The 23,700-nt window shown below is 45.6% G+C and overlaps 1 protein-coding gene across 3 annotated transcripts in view; it reads right to left on the bottom strand.

Moving 5' to 3' along the window:
• The window catches only part of EPC1 (enhancer of polycomb homolog 1), a 62,624-nt gene that overhangs the window by 19,129 nt on the left and 19,795 nt on the right, over positions 1-23,700 (bottom strand). For 2 of the 3 annotated variants that reach the window (XM_069958979.1, XM_069958978.1), the window contains 2 exons: positions 437-596; positions 17-162 (listed from right to left, as the gene is read on the bottom strand). In XM_069958979.1, the coding sequence (XP_069815080.1) occupies positions 17-162; positions 437-536 (246 nt within the window). In that variant the 5' untranslated portion in view covers positions 537-596. Of the gene's footprint in view, positions 1-16; positions 163-436; positions 597-18,920; positions 19,480-23,700 lie in introns of those variants that run through there. The other variant, XM_069958977.1, reaches the window with a different exon arrangement.

Below are 23,700 nucleotides of genomic sequence, written 5' to 3'. Positions count from 1 at the left end.
CATTACTCAAACTTACCTGCTGACCACTGCCTTTCTCTAATCGGTCAATCATCTCTTCAAACTGAAGAGGAGAAATCTCAATTTTCTTTTTTAACTTGTTTACAAAAATCTCATCTTCAGAATCCATGTCATAATCCGGCTGCTCTGCATCCAAACTAAAAGCTAAAAGAAATAGGCCAGAGTAAGAACATATGTATTTTCTGGATGATTGAACTATTAGGGCATTTTGAGCGTTTCATCTCCTATAATATAGCTAAAACCGGAAAGCTGCACTATATACAGATGGGGGAGGGAACACATGCTTTGATGGTAAAAGGTTACTTTATAACAGTCAATGAAGTCTGCAATAAATATTAATTTACAGACTTCAGCTACACAGTGATAAAGTCAAGTATCCAAGAAAGTCATTTGACAAGGATTCCGGTGTACTACTTACGCTGTATGTGAATGAGCTGCTTTGGCATCTTAAATTCCCCTGGGTACACAGATTCATAATAAGCGATGTTACTTTCTGCCTCCGGGACTGGAATAACCATGTTATCCCGCTTCTCTCCATATACCTGCAGTGCTGAAATGGCTCGCTGGAGATGATGTTCCTAGAAACAGAACAGAGAACATAGACACTTATTTTGTTGATTTCCTTAAGAACACATTACAAAAAGGTGCAAAGTATTATAACAAAGTATGATGCCATTTATACACTCCAGTATAGCTACAGAAAGTGATCACTGGCTTGTTATTGCACTTTGGCCAAAAGGGATAATTAAGCAGACAACCACACACATTTAATGTGGTGCTGTAAATAAGAATAGAAATCTGTAACTTGAGTCATATGCCACATCAGTACTGGCCAGGGGCCGATACAGAGATCGACTAGGGGTTGGGAGGAAGGACAATTCCCCACCCCCCACCCCCCCGACCTCGCAATCTTTTACTTTTCCTCAGCTACACACAGCACCAGTTACAGCAAAGCTTATGTAGAGGATGCTGCATCATAAGACTGCTGTAAAGGGCCATAGGGCTCCAGCGCATGCAGCTTCTCCCTTTGCTCTGCTGACCAACGACGGTCTCAGTGGTGGAGCCATACTAATCCTATTGTAAGTATTGACAGTCAAAAGGGTTTTTCATTATGTGACATGATAGACAATAGAGGTTCAGTATCAAATGTTGGGAATATGTATACACACCCAATAAAAATAATGGAGTAATAAAAGGCACATTTCATCCCTTTATTTAACCTCTAATGTTCATAGTAAAGTGTTAACTCATCTTTTCCCTAAATATTACTTAAAACATACCTGTTGCTAAATTCTGTGTTATAGGAGAACTTTGACACATACTTTCTATATGCACAACCTCTCTCATACTGCCTGGATATGCCATCACTTTAATATCAGTGGCTGCCCAACCTTATGGAACCACAACAATTATGGCAGTAGCATTAATGTAGCACTGTCCGCTACATTCACCTGGGGTTCTAACGGTTCTTGTGACAACTGGTGTCCTAGTGGTTAGACACCCCAATGTTCACATGCTTATCACCTATCCTGTAAATAGGCCATTCATTTAAACCTTGGGATAACCCCCTTTAAATAATAAAACCCATGGCAGAAAATAATTCACATCCAGATTTCTAAAAAAACACATGTATAGACCGAAGTTTTATAAGATAAGAAATAATCTGCAACAAATCTACACCTTGTAGACATATAAACGTGAAAGAGCTTGTTCAACTTAAATGGGTTTGTCTGTCCAGGACCCCTTTCTGTGCTACGCCCATAACCGTGAAAGAAACTAAAGTGTTGGTAAGATTGTGCAAGACATAAAACAACTTGTCTGAAAGTAGCAAAAAAGAAATGACACAGCAGAGTCTGCACAGATGGCTTTAACAGCGGCCAGATGCTCGGCTGCTAACAAATGCTAATCCATCACACTCCACAGAAACTGTTGTGCAAATACTTCATTTTCCGAGTAATAAAAACAATCCGTTATTCAATACAGGTACACAAGCAAATGAGATTTTAGGTCGGCTCTACAACTCCCAGTTCAAAGGTATATTTTAAAGGGTCCAGATATACTGAACTTTTATTTTAAAAGAAATTACCCCCCGCCCCCCAACATACTACAGGAACTATTGCTTTCTTTATGCACATGAGGGTCCCTTGCATGAGACTGGTCTCTGTAAACACTAGGATAAGAAACCATTAGGCTGATGATAACTTCTTTTCTATATTTATAAGTTGTACTGTAAATGTATAGATGGTTGGTGGGTTTGAAGTGGTCTCTTGGTTGTATGCTCTATACTTGTCCGCTTAATATCCATTGCAGGTTACTGCTGCCTCAAATACGAAAATAACTCATGAGCTAAAGATTGTGGACCTCTGATTTACACCATGGCTATAAGAATTGTTCTTTGCTTTTTTTTTCATGACTTTGCAAAATAATGGGTCAGAAATCTGGCACATGTCAACACAACCTCAGGAAATATAGGTAGAACCTGTACCTGATAAAGGCATAAAAAGTGGGCATACACAGAGCTGTTGTCTGAGCTCCCGCATACAAGTACATGCTTGACATGGGGCTACAATAGGGAGCTGCAATATGCAGCTGCCACACACCTCTAGCACCAGCTCATCTCCCCTCAAAAAAACAAAACTAAAACAAAAGGGATGGTCATGCTGAAATTCAACGTCTGCCACCCCTTACACACATTAGATGGATGATGCATTTGGCCAAAGCGCATATGTATCTTTCAACAATTGACAGGAAAATGCAAGGAAAGCTTTTGCTGAAAAGGTATCAAGTTTGATAACAGAAGTGATGAGGCCTACAGCAGACACCCAAACAGAAGAGATGCATGGGTAGTAGTACATGGGTAGACCTGCTCCTGATGCCAGTGCCAATCAGGTACATCAGCAGTGGTTTAAAGTGTCACTGTCGTGAATTTTTTTTTTGCAGAAATCAATAGTCCAGGCGATTTTAAGAAACTTTGTTATTGGGTTTATTATCCGAAAAATGCATTTTTATCATGAAAAAGCAGTTTGAAGCTCTCCCCCCTGTCTTCATTGTTCTCCTATGGAGAGAGCTAAAGAAAAGACCAAAACAGGACAACAAAGAGTTAATCTACAAATCCCTCACCCGTTATCTGTTCTGACCATCACCAGTGACCTGTCTGAGCTCAGATTACAGCTGTCACCCAGCTCCGTGCCTGTAATCCTCTGTTATCTGCTTTCTGCTGCCAGCTAACTCCCTCCTTCCTCCTCCCCCCTCCCCTCTCCCTAGAACAGACAGGGGACGTCTCCTGCAACAAGTCACAATTTTCAGATTTTTCAGAGTGGATGAAAAAGAGGAAGGAGAGGGGGACATGGGAAAAGGCTTTTTACATGCAGATAATGGCAGATTTGGCTAATAAACCCAATTACAAAGTTTCTTAAAATCGCCTGGACTATTGATTTCTGAAAAAAAAAAAAAAAATACGACAGTGACTCTTTAAGGAGATCATTACATGGTTCAGTTATTACAAGGGTAAGGCCACAAAAACAATAGATGTATTGTTCATGCAGACCTTTATTTCCATCACGGTTACCTGCAGCATGTCCATTATTACATGATTGGAACCTAATCAGAAACCTTTTCCCATTTACTCTGGGAGAATTCATTCAAATTTTTGGCAGCAAATAGGATTCCCATTTGTGGGAGAAGCACTTTAGCCAAGCTCTATATAGTGCTTCCCTTTGATGAGGCGGAGAAGTATGTTGACAACTTACACAATACATTTAAAAAACTGTTAACCCTTAGAGGACCCGGCCAATTTCAATTTTTGCATTTTCATTTTTCCTCCTTGTGCTTAAAAGGCCATAGCAGTTGCATTTTTTCACCTAGAAACCCACATGAGCCCTTATTTTTTGCACCACTAATTGTACTTTGCAATGATAGGCTGAATTTTTTCATAAAGTACACTGCGAAAGCAGGAAAACTGACATGGTAAAACTGACATGTTATATATGTTCAAGTTGTTACGATTGCGACGATATGTAACATGTATAACTTTCATTGTATCTAATGGCCTGTAAAAAATTCAAACCATTGTTAACATAAATATGTTCCTTAAAATCGCTCCATTCCCAGGCTTATAGCGCTTTTATTCTTTGGTCTATGGGGCTGTGTCAGGTGTCATTATTTATAACATGGAAAAAGGGGGGTGATTCTGACTTTTATTAGGGGAGGGGGCTTTTTACTAATAATAACACTTTTATTTTTACACTTATACTTATACTGGGGTTAGGGTTATTTCTCCTGGGGGACTTCTAGTATAAGTACACTGATCTCTAATTGAGATCTGTGCTGCATAGATATGCAGCACAGATCCATGAGATAGGCACATTGATTGCTTCTGGCTGCTGACGCCGGAAGTGGTAAGATGCGTGGATCGCTCCTCCGGGACAACGTCCCAGAAGAGCGATCCTCCCCACTAGACACCAGGGAACGGCTGCATTCGGTAATCGGATGCAGCTGTCAACTTTGACAGCTGCATCCGATTACTGTATTAGCAGGCACGGCGATCGGATCGTGCCCGCTAATACCCGCGGCTCTGAACGCGGGGAGGAGGCCCTGGACGTACGAGTACGTCTAGGGTCGCCTAAGGGTTAAAGGGGTTATCCAGTGCTACAAAAACATGGCCACTTTCTTCCAAAGACAGCACCACTCTTGTCTCCAGTTCAGGTGTTGTTTGCAATTAAGCTCCATTCACTTCAATGGAACTGCACCCAAACTGGAGGCAAGAGTGGTGCTGTCTTTGGAAGAAAGTGGCCATGTTTTTGTAGCACTGGATAACCACTTTAAATATTGTATACTGCTACAATATTGTTGGCAAGTTATACCATCCCAGCTCAGACAAGACCACCAAGTACAGGAATAATAACAATGATGATGATGACGCACTTTTACACATAATACAGCCGAAATATCTTATGGAGTAGACAAATATAAAATTACGAATACACGTGCCCATTCATTCATGGAAGCAGGTGGTAGGAAGCTCCTCCTAGCCTTGTTCAAGAATATCCTGCACAGAATAAGTAATACTCAGGTTTGGTGACTGGCCTGGGTAGGTACACAAGATGGTTTTTGTACACCTCAAGCCAAGCAGCAAGCACTGAGCAGAGTGGATAGAAGCTCCGTCATCCCAGAAAATTGTAACTCTATAGCACAGGATTGCGTTGGTCACTTACAACATCCAGAGCATAGGTGTCAAACTCAGGCCCTCCAGCTGTTGTAGAACTACAATTCCCATCATGCCTAGACAGCCAAATAGCTTTCTTAAGAGTGAGTTTAAGGTAGTGAGAACTGCCCTCCAATGACCTTTAGGCATACACTATACCTCAAACAGGAACAAACATTGAAACTGGTCTCATCACCTTATACCACAGGATTCAATGCCTGAAGTGTTCATGTTTTGTGCACTGATCAATCAGCTTCTGCAGCAGTTTGAGGGGCCACAGTTTTGTATTTTTTTTGGGCTACAATTTGACAGTGTGAGTGCTCTTCAGTCCCTCCTTCAAAAACCTGGAGTTTTGACTAGAGATGAGCAAATCTACAGTAGGAACAAAGTGAAGTGATTCGTTCCTACAGGGATTCTGCTCATCAGGCCAAGGGCTTTCATCTCTGCCCCGCTCCCCCCTAGGTGCTGGAAAAAGATGGATCCAGTCCTGGGAAACTTGGAGAAGCCATCTTGAACATAGTGCTCTGTGAAGCACAGATGCACATTTGTAGTGCGGGCCGCAGTCATGGGCTACACTATGGACCTAAGAATGAGGCCTTAGGCCATGAAACGCCCATCATCTTGGGTCACAGGTGCCCATACCTGATGTGCACTAACAATCGCCCCCGCTTGGAACTGCTGTGTCAGGAAGAGCTCGGCTTCAAAATGGGGTGTTCTAGATATTCTGCCCAACCCCTAACCTTTCACTATGGCCAACTGTGCCATGACACCCAGTCCACAGCCCGCATTCAGTCACCGCTTCACACTGCTTTCTTATAAATGGCCCACCATCTGAAATAGGTATATTGGCATATATAATTCTTTATTAAGGATACTTAACACATTCAATTGCTAAATTTTTAAAAGGTTCTCTGACCTCCAAAACTAAACTAAAGTTATTAGTACATTATACATCAGTAGACAACACTGATTCTATAGCTGCAATTTTTATCTTCGCCACAAAAGAAGGAGTCTAAGTAGTCCTCTCCCTTATTTTCTTGAGCCAAGTCATCCTCTCTATGCATCAACATGCCCAGTCTGTAAGCCTACAGCAGGGAAATACAGGAGTAGAAAGCTACAAATCACAGATTTGGCATCAGCATTCTTTATCCTACTTACAGAAGACTTTAGTTTAGGGTTTTCAGGAGAGTGTAATGGAGGAGTCCCTATAAGCTTGTAAGAGAAAGGTGTATGTACAAACAGTGATTATGGCCAAACGGTCTGGTTGTTCTTTGTTTATCTTAGGCCCTGTTCCCACTGAGCAAAACTAGCGGAATTCCCGTTCATAATGGGAGTCTATGGGAGGCGCGCGCTCCTGCTCTGTACGCGCTGAAGAATGAACAGCGGAATTCCGCTAGTTTTGCTCAGTGGGAACGGGGCCTTACAGGACAAGTTGTATTTTTTTTTGTAATTCCACAGTAAAATGATGTATTAGCAGTTACTAAGGGATTCTGCCATGAATTTTGTACATACTATGTAAGGGTAAGAGCACACTATGGAATGGCGACTGATAACCCGTCGCGCATTCCGCAGCTTGCACCCGTCATGCGTCTCCGTCAGTGTCATAGACTCCATTGTATGAACGGGTGAATTCCGCCCACTATAGAATGGAGTCTATGACAGGGGTGGAGACGCGCCGGGGCCCGCCACAGTCTGCCGGCAGGTGCAAGCTGCGGAATGTGCGAAGGGTTATCCGTCACCATTCCGTAGTGTGCATGTACCCTAACTGGGTCCCTACCCCTTTGATATTTCAAAGAGCCACTCAAGTTTTGATCAGTGGGGGACCAGTTGCTAGGACCCCTGTAAATGGCTACAGCAAATGGAGAAATGCACAACTGTGAGGTGCGTCTACCTCTATATCCTCAGTGCTGAGAACAGGCTAATCAGCCGATTGTTGTCTTTATTACACACAGCGCTATCTGCCCAAATTGGCCCGATTCGGCAGATAATCACTCTGTGTAATAGGGCCCTAACACTCTATGAAGGGGAAAAGCAAGGTATATATGCATAATACTAGAATCCTATCAAGCAGAGATGCCAGTGAACTGAAAGAACAGAGGATACCGAGTTTCCTAACTACAATGATCTCCAGTAGCTACTTACTATAGACAGTAGATTCTGAAGTCTCATTGTTGCCTTAATCCCAATATGTAACACAATGCAATTAAAACGAGAACACGTTGATCACAAGATCTCTGAATGTTCAGCACAAACTTTATTAAAAGTTTTCTTTACAAAAGAGATAAAAAAAAACACTAGGAAACAAAACTATAGTCAAAACCTTAAAAAACAAATAAAAATCAAGAAACCATATATAAAAGTGCTGCTTACAGGAGCATCCTTTGGTATATTACCACATTAACAGATCATATCTGGAAGGCACCATGTTCACCATATGACCACAATTACTAAAGTTTTTCTCTTTTAAATCGGCCTGGGGTGTTCTTCTGCTATGATCAAGTAGGTGATCTCAGTTAGGGTGGGTTCAGACTACCGAATTCGTGCGGATAAATTCCACCAAATTCTGTTGCTAGAACGCGCGCCTTTCTGCCGGCTCCATTGACACCATTCTATGGGCTGGCTGATTCCACTATCCGCCGAAAGAATTGACGCGAAAACTCTTTCGGCGGAATGCGGATTCAGATGGCCCATAGAATGATGTTCATGATGCCGGCGGAAAGGAGCGCGGCCGTGAGCGCGTTCTAGCAACGGAATTTGGTGGAAATTATCTGCAAGAATTCTGTAGTCTGAACATGCCCCTAGGGTGCACATCATGTTTTTAAAGCATAGTCTGGGGTGTGTTTTCTAGCTAAATTTCCCTTTAAATTGAGTGCAACTTAACACATTTTCTGACATTACAAAGCTGTACAATAGAAACTGGTTTAAATCAAGTGAATGGAATAGGATCAATTCAATATACAGAAATTCTCTAGAGAAACAGTTTTCACTTTACACCAAAGATCCAGCAGGGAGACATTTTAGTCTGACCCCTCTAAAAGAATCATCTGAAATTTCAGGACAGAATGACATGAAAATGCATTATACAGTGGTGCCTTGAATTACGAGCATAATTGGTTCCGGGACCGTGCTTGTAATCCAAATCCACTCTTATACCAAAGCAAATTTTCCCATAAGAAATCACTGATATGCAGAAAATTGGTTCCACACCCCAAAAATAATGATTTATTATTCTGAATAACATGTAAAACTAATGAAACAAACATTCAGAAACAGCAGAATATGTGATATTATAAGTTACTGTACAGTAATGGAGAGGATGGGAAACAAGGGCTGATAGAGACCTCAGGGAGCATGAAGGAAGGAGCAGGACAGATGTGGGCACATACATGCAGCACTCTCTGTCCGGGGAGAGAGGGGTTACAGCTATGGAGAGATTATTTCTGCAGTCCTGTCCCCTGATGCAAGCCCCAGCCTGAAGTGGATCTGCTATGATTTGGAAGGTGATGGAGACTTCCTGGGTCAGAGTACAGCGCTGTAGACCCCACTATGCAGACCATGCCCCTCCCCCACTCGAGCTCCCACCCAGTACAGGGAGCTCTTAAACCAAAGCAATGCTCTTAAACCAAGTCACAATTTTGAAAAAGCTGTGAGCTCTTAAACCAAAACGCTCTTAAACCAAGGTACCACTGTACCTATAAACTCGTGTAAATGGTAGATGGTCACACAGGATCCTAACTATGCCCAGTAGTTGTACACCACCATTGCCTTTAAAACTTCCATCACACTCATGACTAAAGTTGTACATGGGAACAGATCTGCAGGTTTTAAGGCCACTTGTACAACATTTTTGACATTGTCTTCTCTCGAATTCATCTTTTTAATCAAAGAAAGGGACTTGGCACAAGGAAGAGAGAACCATTTGCCAACATTTCACAAATGACCATTCTAGCAGGAGCTGTGGGAATAAATGTCCTGCACCAAGCTCACAGGTCATAACACAAGTGATAGCACTCACACAATATGAAGTGGAGGTAAGGCAGCACCTGTGGGCTGTTCTTGTACTTTTCATTATTTACAGACATTACTGTATATAGTATTCTGCCAGGTCAATTCTGTTTTAGGGTGCCTTCACACACACCGGATCCGCAGCGCGTTTCACGTGGCCAATTCACGGCGAACTCGCTGCGGATCCATTGGCAGTTCATCTCTATAAGAATACATACTCACAGCAGGATTGACATCCCGCTGCCGGCCAGAGCACACATGACCTGCTCCGGCTTGCTTCGGGGGTTCCTGCTCAGCCAATCAGTGCGCTGCCTGAAATCCGCTGCGGATCCGGTGTGTGTAAAGGGACCCTTAGTCTATTCCATACTCTATCTTAAAATAGACCTAGGTTTTAAATTCATCAACAAATGGGTAACCACCACAGTAACTATGATGGGATCCACTGGGTTTCCATCAAGGAGCCCAGCATTTCTGACAATCTGCAACAGACCCTCCCAGGGATCTCTAGATCGGTGCCCTGGTTCCCTTTATTATGAATTGAGCTATGGGTTGGGTCGGCAAATGACCATCATCTCTATAAGAGTACAGCATTCGGCTCTTTCGGGCAGATTTATTGAGAACGCATGGAGCTACAAGTCACACGCCGACCCGCAGTTCCATTGATAACAAAGGAGCCAGGGTGCCCATCTAGAGATCCCTGGGAGGCACGAAGGTCGCATGCCCAGCAATCTTATATTTGTCCACTATCCTGTGAAGGGGCATTCACACGTTCTGGGCACAGTTCACAAATAAATGAACAATGTGCTACGGAACAGAACCCGGAGTTCCCAGCATCATCATTCATTATGATGCAGGGAGCTTAGAAAAGGTTTAAGTCTTCAAGCTCATGTACCGGCACAGCGTGAATAATGGCGGGAACTCCAAATTCTCTAGCACATCACCCGTATTTAGGCCTTATTCACACATTCAGTAAAGTTGTCCGTTTTTCAAGATATGTAATCACGGTTCAACTTAGAGCACATTGACTTCTATTTGGCTATCCATACCAGTAGAGTGAAAAAATGTGGTGGTTTATTTCCAAATTCAATACATTCACAAAGTGCAACACAGCAAAGCACAACGTTTCAGCGGGGTAACCGCCATTCTCAAGTTACCCCGCCAAAATGTCGTGCTTTGCTGTGTTGCACTTTGTGAATGTATTGAATTTGGAAATAAACCACCACGCTTTTTCACTCTACTGGTGTGTCGCAGATCATAGTTTACCCTGTTGACTGAAGTTCGTGGTCGTAACCAAGTCTGCCTGGCACCCACCTCTCTGAGACCTGTAGTGCCACTCATATCCTGCAGACCGTGCGCAGCGTGTAGCATCCGGAGCCGCCAGTTAGGAGAGAGCCACCCCGGCAGACCTGAGGATTCCTGTAGCGGTGGCCAGGGGAGCAGCACAGCGCTGAGCACACTGGAGGAGAGCTAAATGCAGCCTGCACGACTCCTGAGATCTCCACTCTATGGTCTTTGTGGGTAGTAGGATGGGTGCGCTCTGACACTCAGTGGTGCGGATGGGTGTGGTTGCGCTCTGACACTCCATGCTGGGGAAGGGGAGGCCTCCTCCAACCTGTGCAGAGCTAAGGTTTTAGATGGGAAAGTACTGCAGATAACGTCCTGGCAAAATTGAGGTCGGTTAACCTACGCCAGAGACGGTATCTGTATTTTCACGGTATATCGCCCAGCCCTGGTCACAAGTTCAATTTATTTTGCTTGATCTGAATGGGAGGGGTGTCTCTTCTCAAACACGCCACTCGTTTTGTGCTCTCAAACAGGCTCTCTTGCGGTGGCTTTGAACAGGGGCCCAAGTGGAAGCGTGAATCAACCACTGTTGTGCTATGGACATTTGTTGGGGGAAGCACAACAACCACTGCAACACACGTTTTCAAATGCAATGCTACTCTCAAATACTGATGTAGGAAAGTAGTCAAGTAGTCAGCAGGGCCTGTCCCAGATCATTAACTCTTCTGTTCCTTCATTTTCATTCACTTCTTGTACTTTGGTATTTATCACTTACATTAGGCTGGGTTCACACAGCATGTTTGTCTAAGTACATTTAAATTTGTCAGACAAAAAAAAAAAACCTGGTCACCCTCACTTTAGTGTATGGGGGGAAAAAACAAAAAGCAAAACATACAATCTTTTATTTTAGAACAGTGCTTCTCAAACTGTGAGGCAGGACTCACCAGTGAGGCATCCCCTAGTAGTTGGTGAGGCCCAGATGGGGAGTCAGTTTTCACATAATAAATATGATCTGCACAGTCCTTTTGCTGTTTGTAGAAATCTCCATTTTAGCTAAATTATTAATTTATTTTGTACTTACTTTATTAGTATATAGAGCTTGGGAGATGGGTGAAAGGTAGCCCTAGCATTATTTTCAGCTTTTAAATGGACTTTCACCACAGGCAGTGAGGCCCAGGCATCCTCTTGGTCAGTCTGGTGAGGCTCCAGTAGAAAAGGTTTGAGAAGCGCTGTTTTAGAATATACTGATTCTTCCGAAAGGCATACAGCAGCATCCAGTTTTAGCATATCTTAACATATCTGTTTTATCCTTCTGAAGTGTATGAAACTAAACAAGCAGTTTGAGCCCAAGCTTTACACCTATTCAAGCAAACTAGGCACTTGCTAAAGAAAATTACAGATTAAATCACATTATCCAAGTTAGGTACTGGTTCAGCCATTTGTACCCTGCACACCTAGTGGAAGCCAAACAGAAGTCCTCTGACCACCATAGCTGTATCTATATACACATGATAGCATTTTCCAAATCTATGCTGATACTGGCCTTATCTCTTCAGTTATACATGAGGTGTAATGGGAGGAACAAAACAAAAATTCTGACCATTAAAGGGGTAGTGCGGCGGTAAAGAATTATTGACAGAATAACACACATTACAAAGTTATACAACTTTGTAATGTATGTTATGTCTGTGAATGGCCCCCTTCCCCGTGTCCCACCACCCCCACCCGTGTACCCGGAAGTGTGGTGCGCTATACATACCTGTCACGCGCCGACTCGTCTCCGATCTTCAGTCTGCGATGTTGTTTTCGGACGGCCGGGCCAAATCCCTCCGTGCGTCCTGAGTGCCGGCCGCCCTCTTCAGCGTCATCGGCTGAGCATAACTGTGCTCAGCCAATCGCGGCCGCATCATCAGCTGCTCAGCCGCGGTTGGCTGAGCCAAACTGTGCTCAGCCAATCGCGGCTGAGCATCTGATGACGCTGAAGAGGGCGGCCGGCACTCAGGATGCTCGGAGGGATTCGGCCCGGCCGTCAGAAAACAACATCGCAGACTGAAGATCGGAGACGAGTCGGCACGTGACAGGTATGTATAGCGCACCACACTTCCGGGTACACGGGTGGGGGTGGTGGGACACAGGGAAGGGGGCCATTCACAGATACACAGCCACAAAAATCTAAAATACTAGAAGCTGGAAGGTTATCCACATGTATTCAGCTCTAAGTATGTAAATATCACAGACTGCAAACAAAAAAGGTAACATTACCAGTTTATGGATGTGCAGCTGACATTTAGAAAGTGAAACAAAACTGCAGGTCAGAGGAACATTCCTCTTCTACACACACACACCTCAGCCTACTTTCAATCTGTTTTTCTAATGTATATCTGCCATATGGGCTGGAAAAGCTCCAGTCACATAACTCAAATGTATCCATAGCCCCCCCCCCCTCCTCCATGCACCCAAAAGAGGTCAAATGCAGGGACATATTGACAGATGACACTGATCTCACAGATGGAATGAATGGCTCATAGAGTGTACACAGCACATGTTCTCTAACAAACACAAGAGTCTCAAGAGTCTGAAGACAACCCATTCTTCTTAGTTGCTATTCACATTCATCACATGACTAAACATCCGCGGCACACACTGACTTATGAGGTTTATCGGGTTTGGCCACAATGTTTAACATTTAGGAAACAACACTGCTGTATCCTGCCTCTGCAAAAGAGGCACAGACTAATGCTCCAACACAGAAATAAACAGAGCCCAAACCTTACAGAATTCAATCCAGGCATATAATGGATTTTACAAGGTATATTAGACACACTTGGTTACCTAAATTTGGTGATGAACAGTTCCAAACAACATATAATCGTCCATCATTATACCAGTAGAGATCAGCAACACAGACTCCTTAATGCCTGCATCTTATTAGATGGTTTGTAATCCTGGCTAGGCTAATGGCTAGAAAATTCCAGTTAAAGCCATCATGCCTTAGGCTATTCTTTTATTTTTCCATCAGGTGTCTGTTGATGACAACAATGGTGAACCATGTTTCTATAGTTAGGCAGACCCAATACAAATATCAATATAGGGAATAGAGAATTAAGATCCTATCAAATCCATCAAGGATTCTATTAAGTTGAAGTCAATGTGAACTGAACTATAAAAGATTGATGCATGGCTTTATTATGCCTTTAGTACAAATTCATTCAACATCATGAACAGCTCAGTAATGAATAGGGACTTAAATGCAAATGAGAATGAGTCCTAAGCAGACAGGCCTGTTCTACACACATCAGGTCTCAGCAGATTCCTGTGGGGTTGCAGTAGGGTCCTTTTAAGACTCACAGACACGAGGCCCTCTACAGCCGCAAATAAGTGCAAATTTCTCCTTTAGGGTAGCTTCACGCATACCGACTCGCAGTGTTAATAACGCTGCGAGTCGGCTAGGTCCTGGCAGATCAGTTTCACTACATACACGCAGCAGTCTGAATGAAAGCTGCGTGTATAAAATTCTGCCGGCCGCTTAACCCCTTCAGCTGCCGTCCGGCTCCCGCTCTGTATACATTACCTGTCCTCGCTGCACGGGGTCCCGGCGTACTGCTCTCCTGCCCGGCCAATCAGTGGCTGCGGCTGGGCAACACACTGATTGGCCGGGCGGGAGAGCAGTACGCCGGGACCCCGTGCAGCGAGGACAGGTAATGTATACAGAGCGGGAGCTAAAGGGGTTAAGCGGCCGGCAGAATTACATACACGCCGCGGTCGTTCAGACAGCTGTGTGTATGTAGTGAAACTGATCTGCCAGGACCTAGCCGACTCCCAGCGTTATTAATGGTGTCTATGGAGCTGCCGGAAAGGCGCGCGGCCGTGAGCGCGTACAGGCAACGGAATTCTGCTGAATTTATCCGCGAGAATTCCATAGTCTGAACCCACCCTCACAAGGCACAATAGCAACGATCAGCCCATGCAAAAGGGCTCTGCAAAAGGCTGATTGGCCATATACACAGGCTGCTCAGTGCACATTAAAGGGGTTATCCAGCGCTACAAAAACATGGCCACTTTCCCCCTACTGTTGTCTCCAGTTTGGGTGGGGTTTTGAAACTCAGTTCCATTGAAGTAAATGGAGCTTAATTGCAAACTGAACCTGAACTGGAGACAACAGTAGGGGGAAAAGTGGCCATGTTTTTGTAGCGCTGGATAACCCCTTTAAAAGGCCTAATACATGGGGAAACTATCAAGAGTTAGGGTACTATTACACGGAACGATAATCGCCCCTATCCGGACGATTATCGTTCCATGTACTAAACACAACAATCAGCAGATGACAATGATCACCGGCTGATCGTTGATATAAGTTTGGACTTATAATTGTCGGGCGCCATCCGCGCAACACTACGTGCAACAGCGGCGTGCGGCCAGCTGCTGACGATTTGCAAAGTGCATACATTACCTATCCATGGTCCAGGGCTCCTCTTGCGCTCTGCTTCTCCCCGGGTCCCGCACGCTGCAGCTTCAGAGCGGCCTGTCATAGCTGAAAGGCCGCTCATCCAATCACTGGCCGGGATGACCGCGGGAGGAGCCTTGCAGCCTGGATAGGTAATGTACACAGTTTAAAGCAAGGGCTGCAAGGACATCTGTAACTATGTCCATTCAGCCCTTGTTAAACGTTATCGGGCCGTGTAATAGGCCCAGTAAACAAGCGCAGATCTAGCAGTTCGACACTCGTTTACAGTTATTATCGGGCCCCCATCGGGCCATGTAATAACACCCTAAGGAGCCCACAGACAATGGTCGTATCATTCATGCAGCCGGTCACTTTACAAGGTAAGGCATACTGCCAACATACCATCTTTCACAAGGGCATATAAGTTATTGGCCCACGAACAAGGGTTTTATTGGTATTTGGCTCATCGCTGGATAACACTTAGTTGGGTACAATAGTTAGCCTGCCTTGACACCTATAACACATGATCCACCATTAGCAATAGGTGATGGTCACAACTGACTTGGCTCTTCCTCCCTGCACAGGTCAAAGAGCAACACTATCCCATAGAAGCCAATGAGATGGCTCCTGACTACAGGTTTCTAAATACTGTTGAAGGGAACCTTTCACCTGTAGCCCTGATGCAGCCAAGTTCTTGTGCTCCAACCATAGAAATAATAAGATCAATTAGCCGCTATTAACGGCATCTTTATGGTTAAAGTTGAGAGAAGTTGAGATTGTTTGTCAATAAGCAGTGATGTTTGTCCCCCTGGCTTACGTCTAGACTTATTACATATGGGAGTTGGGTCATGACATCACCATTTTATACAGGACGTGACATCACCATGTTTATCCAGGAAGTGAAGCCTTGATGCAGTAGTAAGTGCAGGAAAAAAGCACTTTATGAGCATTTCACGTAATAAGTGTATATTGGGTATTTGTATAACTTTAGGGGGGCAGAATTATACTTAAATAAAAATTTCGGCTGACTTCTCCTTTAAAGGGAGACTAATAAACATTTTCCGTAAGTTTGCAGTCTATTCAAAAGAGGCAGTTTGGTGCACTAAGGATGGGACCAAAGCCCTCTGATCCACCCTGGCTCGCCTGTCCAGTCTAAAAAACATTCATCCAGCGCTCTGCAGTGATGCGCACCAGAGTGGCGTCACTTTGTATCTAACATGCTGCTAGTTTCCCTTTAACAATTGTCCCCAGGTCTCCCCTTTAAGCACACCTATCTAGCCCAGATTTAAAAATATCAATAGAAAAAAGGGACAAACAAAAATTCCCTTTTTCCTGAATATATAGTAGAAGTTAAGTACTGTCACATTCATATGGACCAATAGAACAAAGGTAGTGGCCCAACTACATTCAAGATCTCTACTGTAGGTATACACCAATTTTGGTCCCGTTCACACTGACCAAGAACGTTGGAATCCCGACGTGCTCTGTGTGCTGCTTTGAGTGAAGAAGAGGGCGCGCACTCCTCCGCTGCCGCCGCTCTCTCCTTCACTCGCATTGAGACACTGAGCATGGCGGGATTCCGCAGTGGAAAGGTTCGCCGCGGAATTCCGACGTTCTTGCTCAGTGTGAACGGGGCCATACTGTCAAAACAAATATTCAATAGCCACAGGCTGTGACAGTGGTTGGTCTGTTCTATGCCAATATCCGCTTCATTTACGGGACACAAAATCATGGTAATCTTCTGTTTCCAGCAACCAAAACATATTTACAAGCATTGTCACATTCGGCCTATTAAAGACAAGTTTGCTATGGTTTATTTTGGACTACAGTTTACTCAGTATTCTAATGTATACCAGTGGCAGCGACCCAGAGGTTATGTTCCCACAACGTCTTCCTCTAGCCGCTTTGCAGCAGCCTTTTAGGACAGCCGCCATTTTGCAGCCAAAATATAGGCATATTACTTACATCACAATCACGATTTGCATAATATGGCCATACTTCTGCTTCAAAACAGCCAAAAACAGTCGCTGTGAGAACACAGCCAAAACCTGTTGTGAATGGAGCCTTCTGTTATTTATACTGTATGGTGTAAAACAAAAGTAAAATAGCAGAATTGCCATTTGCTCTTTGAACAGTACCAATCAATAAAAATAAAATAAATATATAGAAACTAGTCCGTGTCCTTAGAGGGTAAAATATTTGTTGTTCCTTAAAGGGTTTCACTCTCATAAATCAAAGTCACTGCTATCCATAGGTTAGAGGAAAATCAGCTGATCAGTGGGGGTCCGAACACAGAGACCACCAGTGATCACAAGAGGGTATATGTCATTAACCCCTGTGTGAGTGCTCAACCACCACTCCATTTACCTGCTATGGGACTGAGGAACATTACAGGTTTCAGCTTTAGACTATGTTCAGAGGTTCTACAGAGAATGAATGAAGAGGTGGCCGAGCAGCGACACTGTTGCTCTATTTACCTGGGTGACAACGCAGCTCCATTCTTGTGACCAATGAGGGACAGAAACTTTTACTGTTGGGATACAACCCATCTAAACACACAACCATTGTAACATCATGTAGTTAGAGATCGGGTAAGTCTATCACAATTTTATTTCATATCATGGAACTTCTTTACAAAGAAACAAAGTAGTACATTACAGGACTGTATATGAAAGTGTTCTCCAATAGTTACACAACTATATGGACCAGTGTTCCCCAATCTGTAATGCTCCACTGGTTACAAAACTACAACTCCCATCGAGCCCTGACAGGACAGTATATCAGGGTTTGCGAGCCTGCGGCACTACAGCTCCAACCATACCTCATATGATTGGAGTTGTGGTTCTGAAAACACTGGGGAACCACAGGTTTGAAGTACACAGGCATATACATATAAACAAGCAGTACAGAATATAGTTTCCCTCCAATTTGTGGCAAGCTGCAAGACTACAACTCCCATCTTTCCCTGCAGTCTACAACTCCCATCATCCACTAATAGCATTTGACTGTTGTGGCACATCAGGTCATTGGAGATGTAATTTGTCATCCACTGGAGATTAGACATATACATAGTAATAGGCAATACACTATAAGACGTTTGTATTTCATATACAGCAGTGACACGCTGTCACTGCATGATGGGAGTAGATATATATTATATATCATACATATACATGCTGTCCTGTAGTGTACTGCTTTTGTCTATGCACATACATCAGTATTTACAAATCTGGGACTATCCAATAGTTGCAAAACTACAACTCCCATCATGCCCTCACATCCTTTGGCCTCCATCACCGGTATATCCCCTCCATGCATGTGTCAAGAAGCTCCACATGCTACTATTCCCTGTAACTCAATACAATCACCACAAACATAGCTCCAATAAATATCATTCTGTAATATAAATAGATAAAATCAAATTAAATGTCCACAATAATCATATGCAACCCCCCCCCCCCCCCTCATCCAATCCCCCAGGAGGAGGAGGCCAGGCCTCAGCTGTCAAGCCTGGATGTACACAAACAAATCCCACAAGGTGAGCACTGCGCGTTCTCGGGCTCCCCCAGGCGGCCAGCCCGCGCCACTGCACCACTCCTCCTTTCCTCACACACAAAACACAGGCCCAGCCCAAAGACAGGAACCACCACCACACAACAAAATGGCGGACCGCGGCCCCGTCACGTGACCGCCTTTGTGCCTTTCGGCTGCGAATTCGCCCCCATAACGCCGTGCCCCCCGACAAATAATGTCCCGTCCGGGTTATAGAGGCGCTAAGCTATCTAACCCGGGGGTGGGCGCGAGTCGGGGGGCACGGGGAGAGCGGGAATGTGCGCCTCCGTCCCCCACCCCTCCCTCTCCCTCCTCCGCCTCAGCGGCGGTGAGGAGAAAATGGCGGCCATTTTGTGCAAGCTTGCGCAGAGCCGATAGCGGGGTTATGGCAGTAAAGAAAACGAGAATTATTACCGACTCCTCTTCCTTTTCCATGCCCGTGGGCATCTGGGGCACGGCCCGGTTGATGGAGGCATATTCGTGCAGGTCCGGGAGATCCTCACAGCGGAAGACGGGTAACGGTTTGGACGCATCCAGCGCCCGAGCCCGGAACGACAATTTGCTCATTTTCTGTCTACCACAACAAAGCCATGCGACCGACGAGCGGGGAAATCCTCCCGTGCCGCGATGCTCTCATGGGGGTCTCCGTGCACCGCCGCCTCCCCACCAGCCGCCGTGATCAAAATGGCGCCTTTCCCGGTGCTCCGGGTTGTCCGTAGCTCGGTTCGGCGGGTTAATTTGCGGGGTTCTACGCGCTCCGGTGTCTCTCTTTCTCCCTCCCTCTTCAATACGCCATGGCCAACATGGCGGACATTAAAACTCCGCTGTCTGCTCCCCCAGCCAACCCGAGCTGCGCAGCCATTCCCAGAGTGCATAGCGCGCCTGCGCGTCCGCCGGGGCCCGGGCCAGCCGCAGAGCTCGGGAGCGCGCACACATGAGGAAGGCGGCGGGAGCGCGCCTCATACTGATGGATGTGAGACTCCTCACATCTGAACTGTCATGAAGTAAAACACCGTGATATCACTAACAACCAATCAGAATGAAGCCTTCCGTTTACCAGTAATGAAAACTGATCTCTGATTGGTTGCTTTCTTTTAAACTACAATTCCCATCATGCACTAAGTGGTTACCCATAGCAACTAACCACGGCATGGCTTACAGGTCTTTAAAAACGAAAGCTGAGCCCTGATTGGTTGCTATGGATAACAATAAGAATCTTACTATATGGCAGCTTTATAAATCTCCTATGTGTGTACAGTCTACATGCCTAGGCATGATGGGAGTTGTAGTTTTCAAACAGCTGAAAAGATATGGGTTGGGAGAGGATACTACACTGCACTTGTTGACCATAGCAACCAATCTTTTAAAGTAGTACCCCCCAACCCATAGCTTTTCAGCTGTTTAAAAACTACAGAAGCACATAGGAGATTTATAAAGCGGTCATATAGTAAGATTCTCATTATTACCCATAGCAACCAATCACAGCTCAGCTTTCACGTTACCATGAATACACATGAGCCAACTGGCCGAACGCCACCTGGAGTCACCGAGCAAGCGGAGTCTAGCATGCTGGAGTCACCTTCATCTCTATTACTGACCAATCAGAGCACAGCTTTCCTTCCCACAGCAATTTAAAGGGGTACTCTGGGCATTCCATATTGCTGGGGCTACACAAAAAATTAACAACCAACCCATACTCCCCTAACACACTCCCCTGGAGGGCCCCCTGTTGAACACTATAGCCGCTATTTCCAAGACAAACTACTTTTGGCAGGTAAAAGGGGATATCCCAAAATTGAAACTGGTCATCCATGCAAAGCATAGGACCTATGTATCCTATCTCAGCAGCCAGACCCCCACTGATCATGAAAACAAGGTTCTCTTATCCCCCATTCACTTGCTATCAAACCGCTAAATGCAGTGCATAGCACTCGGCTATCTACACAGCAATCCCATAGAGAATGAATGTATCTGCAATATACATGTTCCACTGTCACTCCGTTCTGACAGCTGGCATCAGGCATATCCAGTGGATACATTGCCACTTTACTATTGTGTAAAAAAATTACTTTAAAACCCAGGTTACCTATATATAGATACTTTATTTCTACTGTGGCCCATTCTCCATGTTGGTAAAGACCTGTGCCCTTGCTGCCCCATCCAGTGCAGTATGGACAGCAATCGCATCCATAATATAGATGGCTGCACATAGAGCACCAAGCGCCTTACTCCCAATTTCAACTTTCTTGTGCGCAGTTTATTCCTGTGGAGACCTCTGACTGAGGTTCATAGTCACATGCTCCTCCATGTGCAGCCATCTTTAGGACAGGAGCACTGTCCAGCCTGCGCTGACAGGAAAACAGGCGAAACTTCACCAATATAGAAATAAATAATCTATATGTAGGCAAGTATATTTCTTACATTTGGTAGGAACGTGGCCGACCCCTTTAAGGTACCCTTTCAGGGAACATTCACATGTAATGTCCACAGTGGATTTTAACCTAAAATCGCCGTTCGCCACCTGCACATCGCTACCGTGGAATAGCGGTGCGCGGCGGGCGACCGACGATCCAAGCAGCATACATTACCCAGCAGGTCTTCCTCCCCAGGTCCCGCGCGCAGCATCAACTCCGGAGCGGCCTGACCGAGCTGTCAGACCACTCAGCCAATCACATGTTGGGACCGCTACGGCCAGTGATTGGCTGAGCGGTCTGACAGCTCAGTCAGGCCGCGCTGAAGCTGCGCGTGGGACCCGGGGAGGAAGACGGAGCAGAGGAGGAGAAGTCCTGACAGGTAATGTATGGTGCAAGGGCATCGGTAACGGTGTCCCAGCAGCCCTCGCTAAACGATCATCGGGGCCGTGGAATAGGCACAGTGAACGAGCGCCGAACTAGCAGATCGGTGCTGGTTTACATCGTTGCTCGGCCCGTAGAATAGGGCCTTTACTTAGCAAGTCTTGCCCATCTAGGCAGGTGGGCAGTCCTCCGCTGTTAAGTAGTCACCAGTGGCTGGAAAACTCTTAGTTATTCACGTCTCCCTGGGAGCGTCTGTGTATGGGAGCCTGCAGGGGCCGTCCCTAAGCGCCAACACTTCCAGGGAGCCATGAATAACAAAGGGTTTTTCCGCTAGCGGTGACTACTTAAAAGCAGAGGACCACCCACCTGCCTAGGTGGGTAAGACTTGCAAAGTAACTAAAGCCCCTATTACATGGGGCGACAAGAGCTAGCAACTGAGCGCCGACCTGTGAGGTCAGTGCTCGCTTGCCCTTCATTCACAGCTATTACACGTGGCAGCAGCGAATGGGTAAGAGCAGGGGGCTGCCCAGGTGATCTCTAGATCATCCGGGCAGCCCATAGAAGATAGCGACAGTCTGCTGCCGCTGCTCCTATCCCTCGGACTGATGGCAACATATTAAGTTTTTCAACGTGTTGAAAGACCATCAGCTGACATCGTGCATGTCGGCTGATCGTTTTCTTATATTACACGAGACGAGTATCGGCAGATATCGGCCAACAATCGCTTTGTGTAATAGGGCCTTAACACTCATAGCTATTGCTTATATGGCAACAGTCATAGGGGACAAATAGAAGCCTATTTATAGCTGCAGGGACAATTTCTTAGTGATTGGTTTCCTTTAGGGTATGTTCCCACTGAGGTAAGGAATTGAAGAGGAAAGTTTTTGGCTTGAAATTTCCTCTTCTAAAGCTCTGGCAGAATTTGAATGGAAATTTAAAGCCCCAATGACTTCCATAGGATTTCTCTAGCAGATCCGTGGAAGAACATTCACACGTAAATTCCGCCGTGTGAACAACAGAGCGGAAATCCCATTGAACACAATGGGACATTGCACTGTACATATTTGAAATCTCCTGCCTTTTCCTTAGTGTGAACATAGCCCTAAAGTGCAGAATGTTTAATAAAGAAACTTTATGCAGTGTGATTGTCATGGTACATAACACATAATGGATTTGGCTACTAATAGGTAGGTAATATAGTGTGAATGAAGACAATCACATGGGGGATTATGGGCTAAACAGGCGGATACTGCCCATGTAATAGACCCGGCAATTATCTGAAAAATACTTTTAGGGTAGCTTCACAAGTACCGTATCACAACCAATCAGATTCCACTTTACATTCCTCACAGACTCTTTGGAAAATGAAAGGTGGAATCTGATTGGTTGCTAGGGGCAACTTAGCCAGTTTCACTTTACACCATGTTTGATAAATCTCCCCCTGGGTGTTCGGGTTCGGATAACATTGCAAAACTTCAACAATACCCATTACACAAACACTGCTCTACACTATTGGTGCTCATCATTATTTTTAAAAATTACCCAAATGGCAAATCAACGAGCTGTACAGAGAACACCATACACCTCTGCCATAGCTCTGTATGCTTTAGGACAGGGGTGGGGAACCTCCGGCCCGCGAGCCGCATCCGGCCCCTGACACCTCCGGATGTGGCCCGCGGCTCCCCTGTGACATGCGCCGCTCTGGAGGAGAAGGAGCCGACACACACGGCATCCTCCTGTGTCTGTGACAGCTGCCAGGAGGATGCTGTGAGTGCCGGCTCCTTCCCCTCAGAGCGGTGCACATCTTCTGACTCCTGCCCTCCTGTGACGTGCGCCGCGCTGGTGAGGCAGGAGCTGGCACAGACACAGGAAGATGTGTTGTATGCCGGCTCCTGCCTCACCAGCGCGGCGCACGTCTTCGGACTCCTGCGGGCCGCGCGATGACGTCATTTCATCGCGCGCCGCCTGCAGGAGAAGACCGGCACAGAAGAGAGGAGGGAGAAGAGGACCTGGACAGCGTGGGAGCGGAGGAAAGGTGAGTGGGATGTTTATTTTTTTCATTTGGGGCAGACACTGGGGGTTAACTAGGCCACCAGGGACATGACTGGGGGGGGGGGGGTGTTAACTAGGCTACCAGGGACATGACTGGGGGGTTAACTAGGCTACCAGGGACATGTCTGGGGGGGTTAACTAGGCCACCAGGGACATGACTGAGGAGTTAACTAGGCTACCAGGGACATGACTGGGGGGGTTAACTAGGCCACCAGGGACATGACTGAGGAGTTAACTAGGCCACCAGGGACATGACTGGGGGGGTTAACTAGGCCACCAGGGACATGACTGGGGGGGTGAACTAGGCCACCAGGGACATGACTGGGGGGGTGAACTAGGCCACCAGG

The sequence above is a fragment of the Dendropsophus ebraccatus genome, chromosome 2 (genome assembly GCF_027789765.1).
Source record: "Dendropsophus ebraccatus isolate aDenEbr1 chromosome 2, aDenEbr1.pat, whole genome shotgun sequence".
Lineage (NCBI taxonomy): Eukaryota > Metazoa > Chordata > Amphibia > Anura > Hylidae > Dendropsophus > Dendropsophus ebraccatus.
The sequence above is the reverse complement of the archived record's forward strand: the minus strand, read 5'-3'. Positions and strand labels throughout refer to the sequence as shown.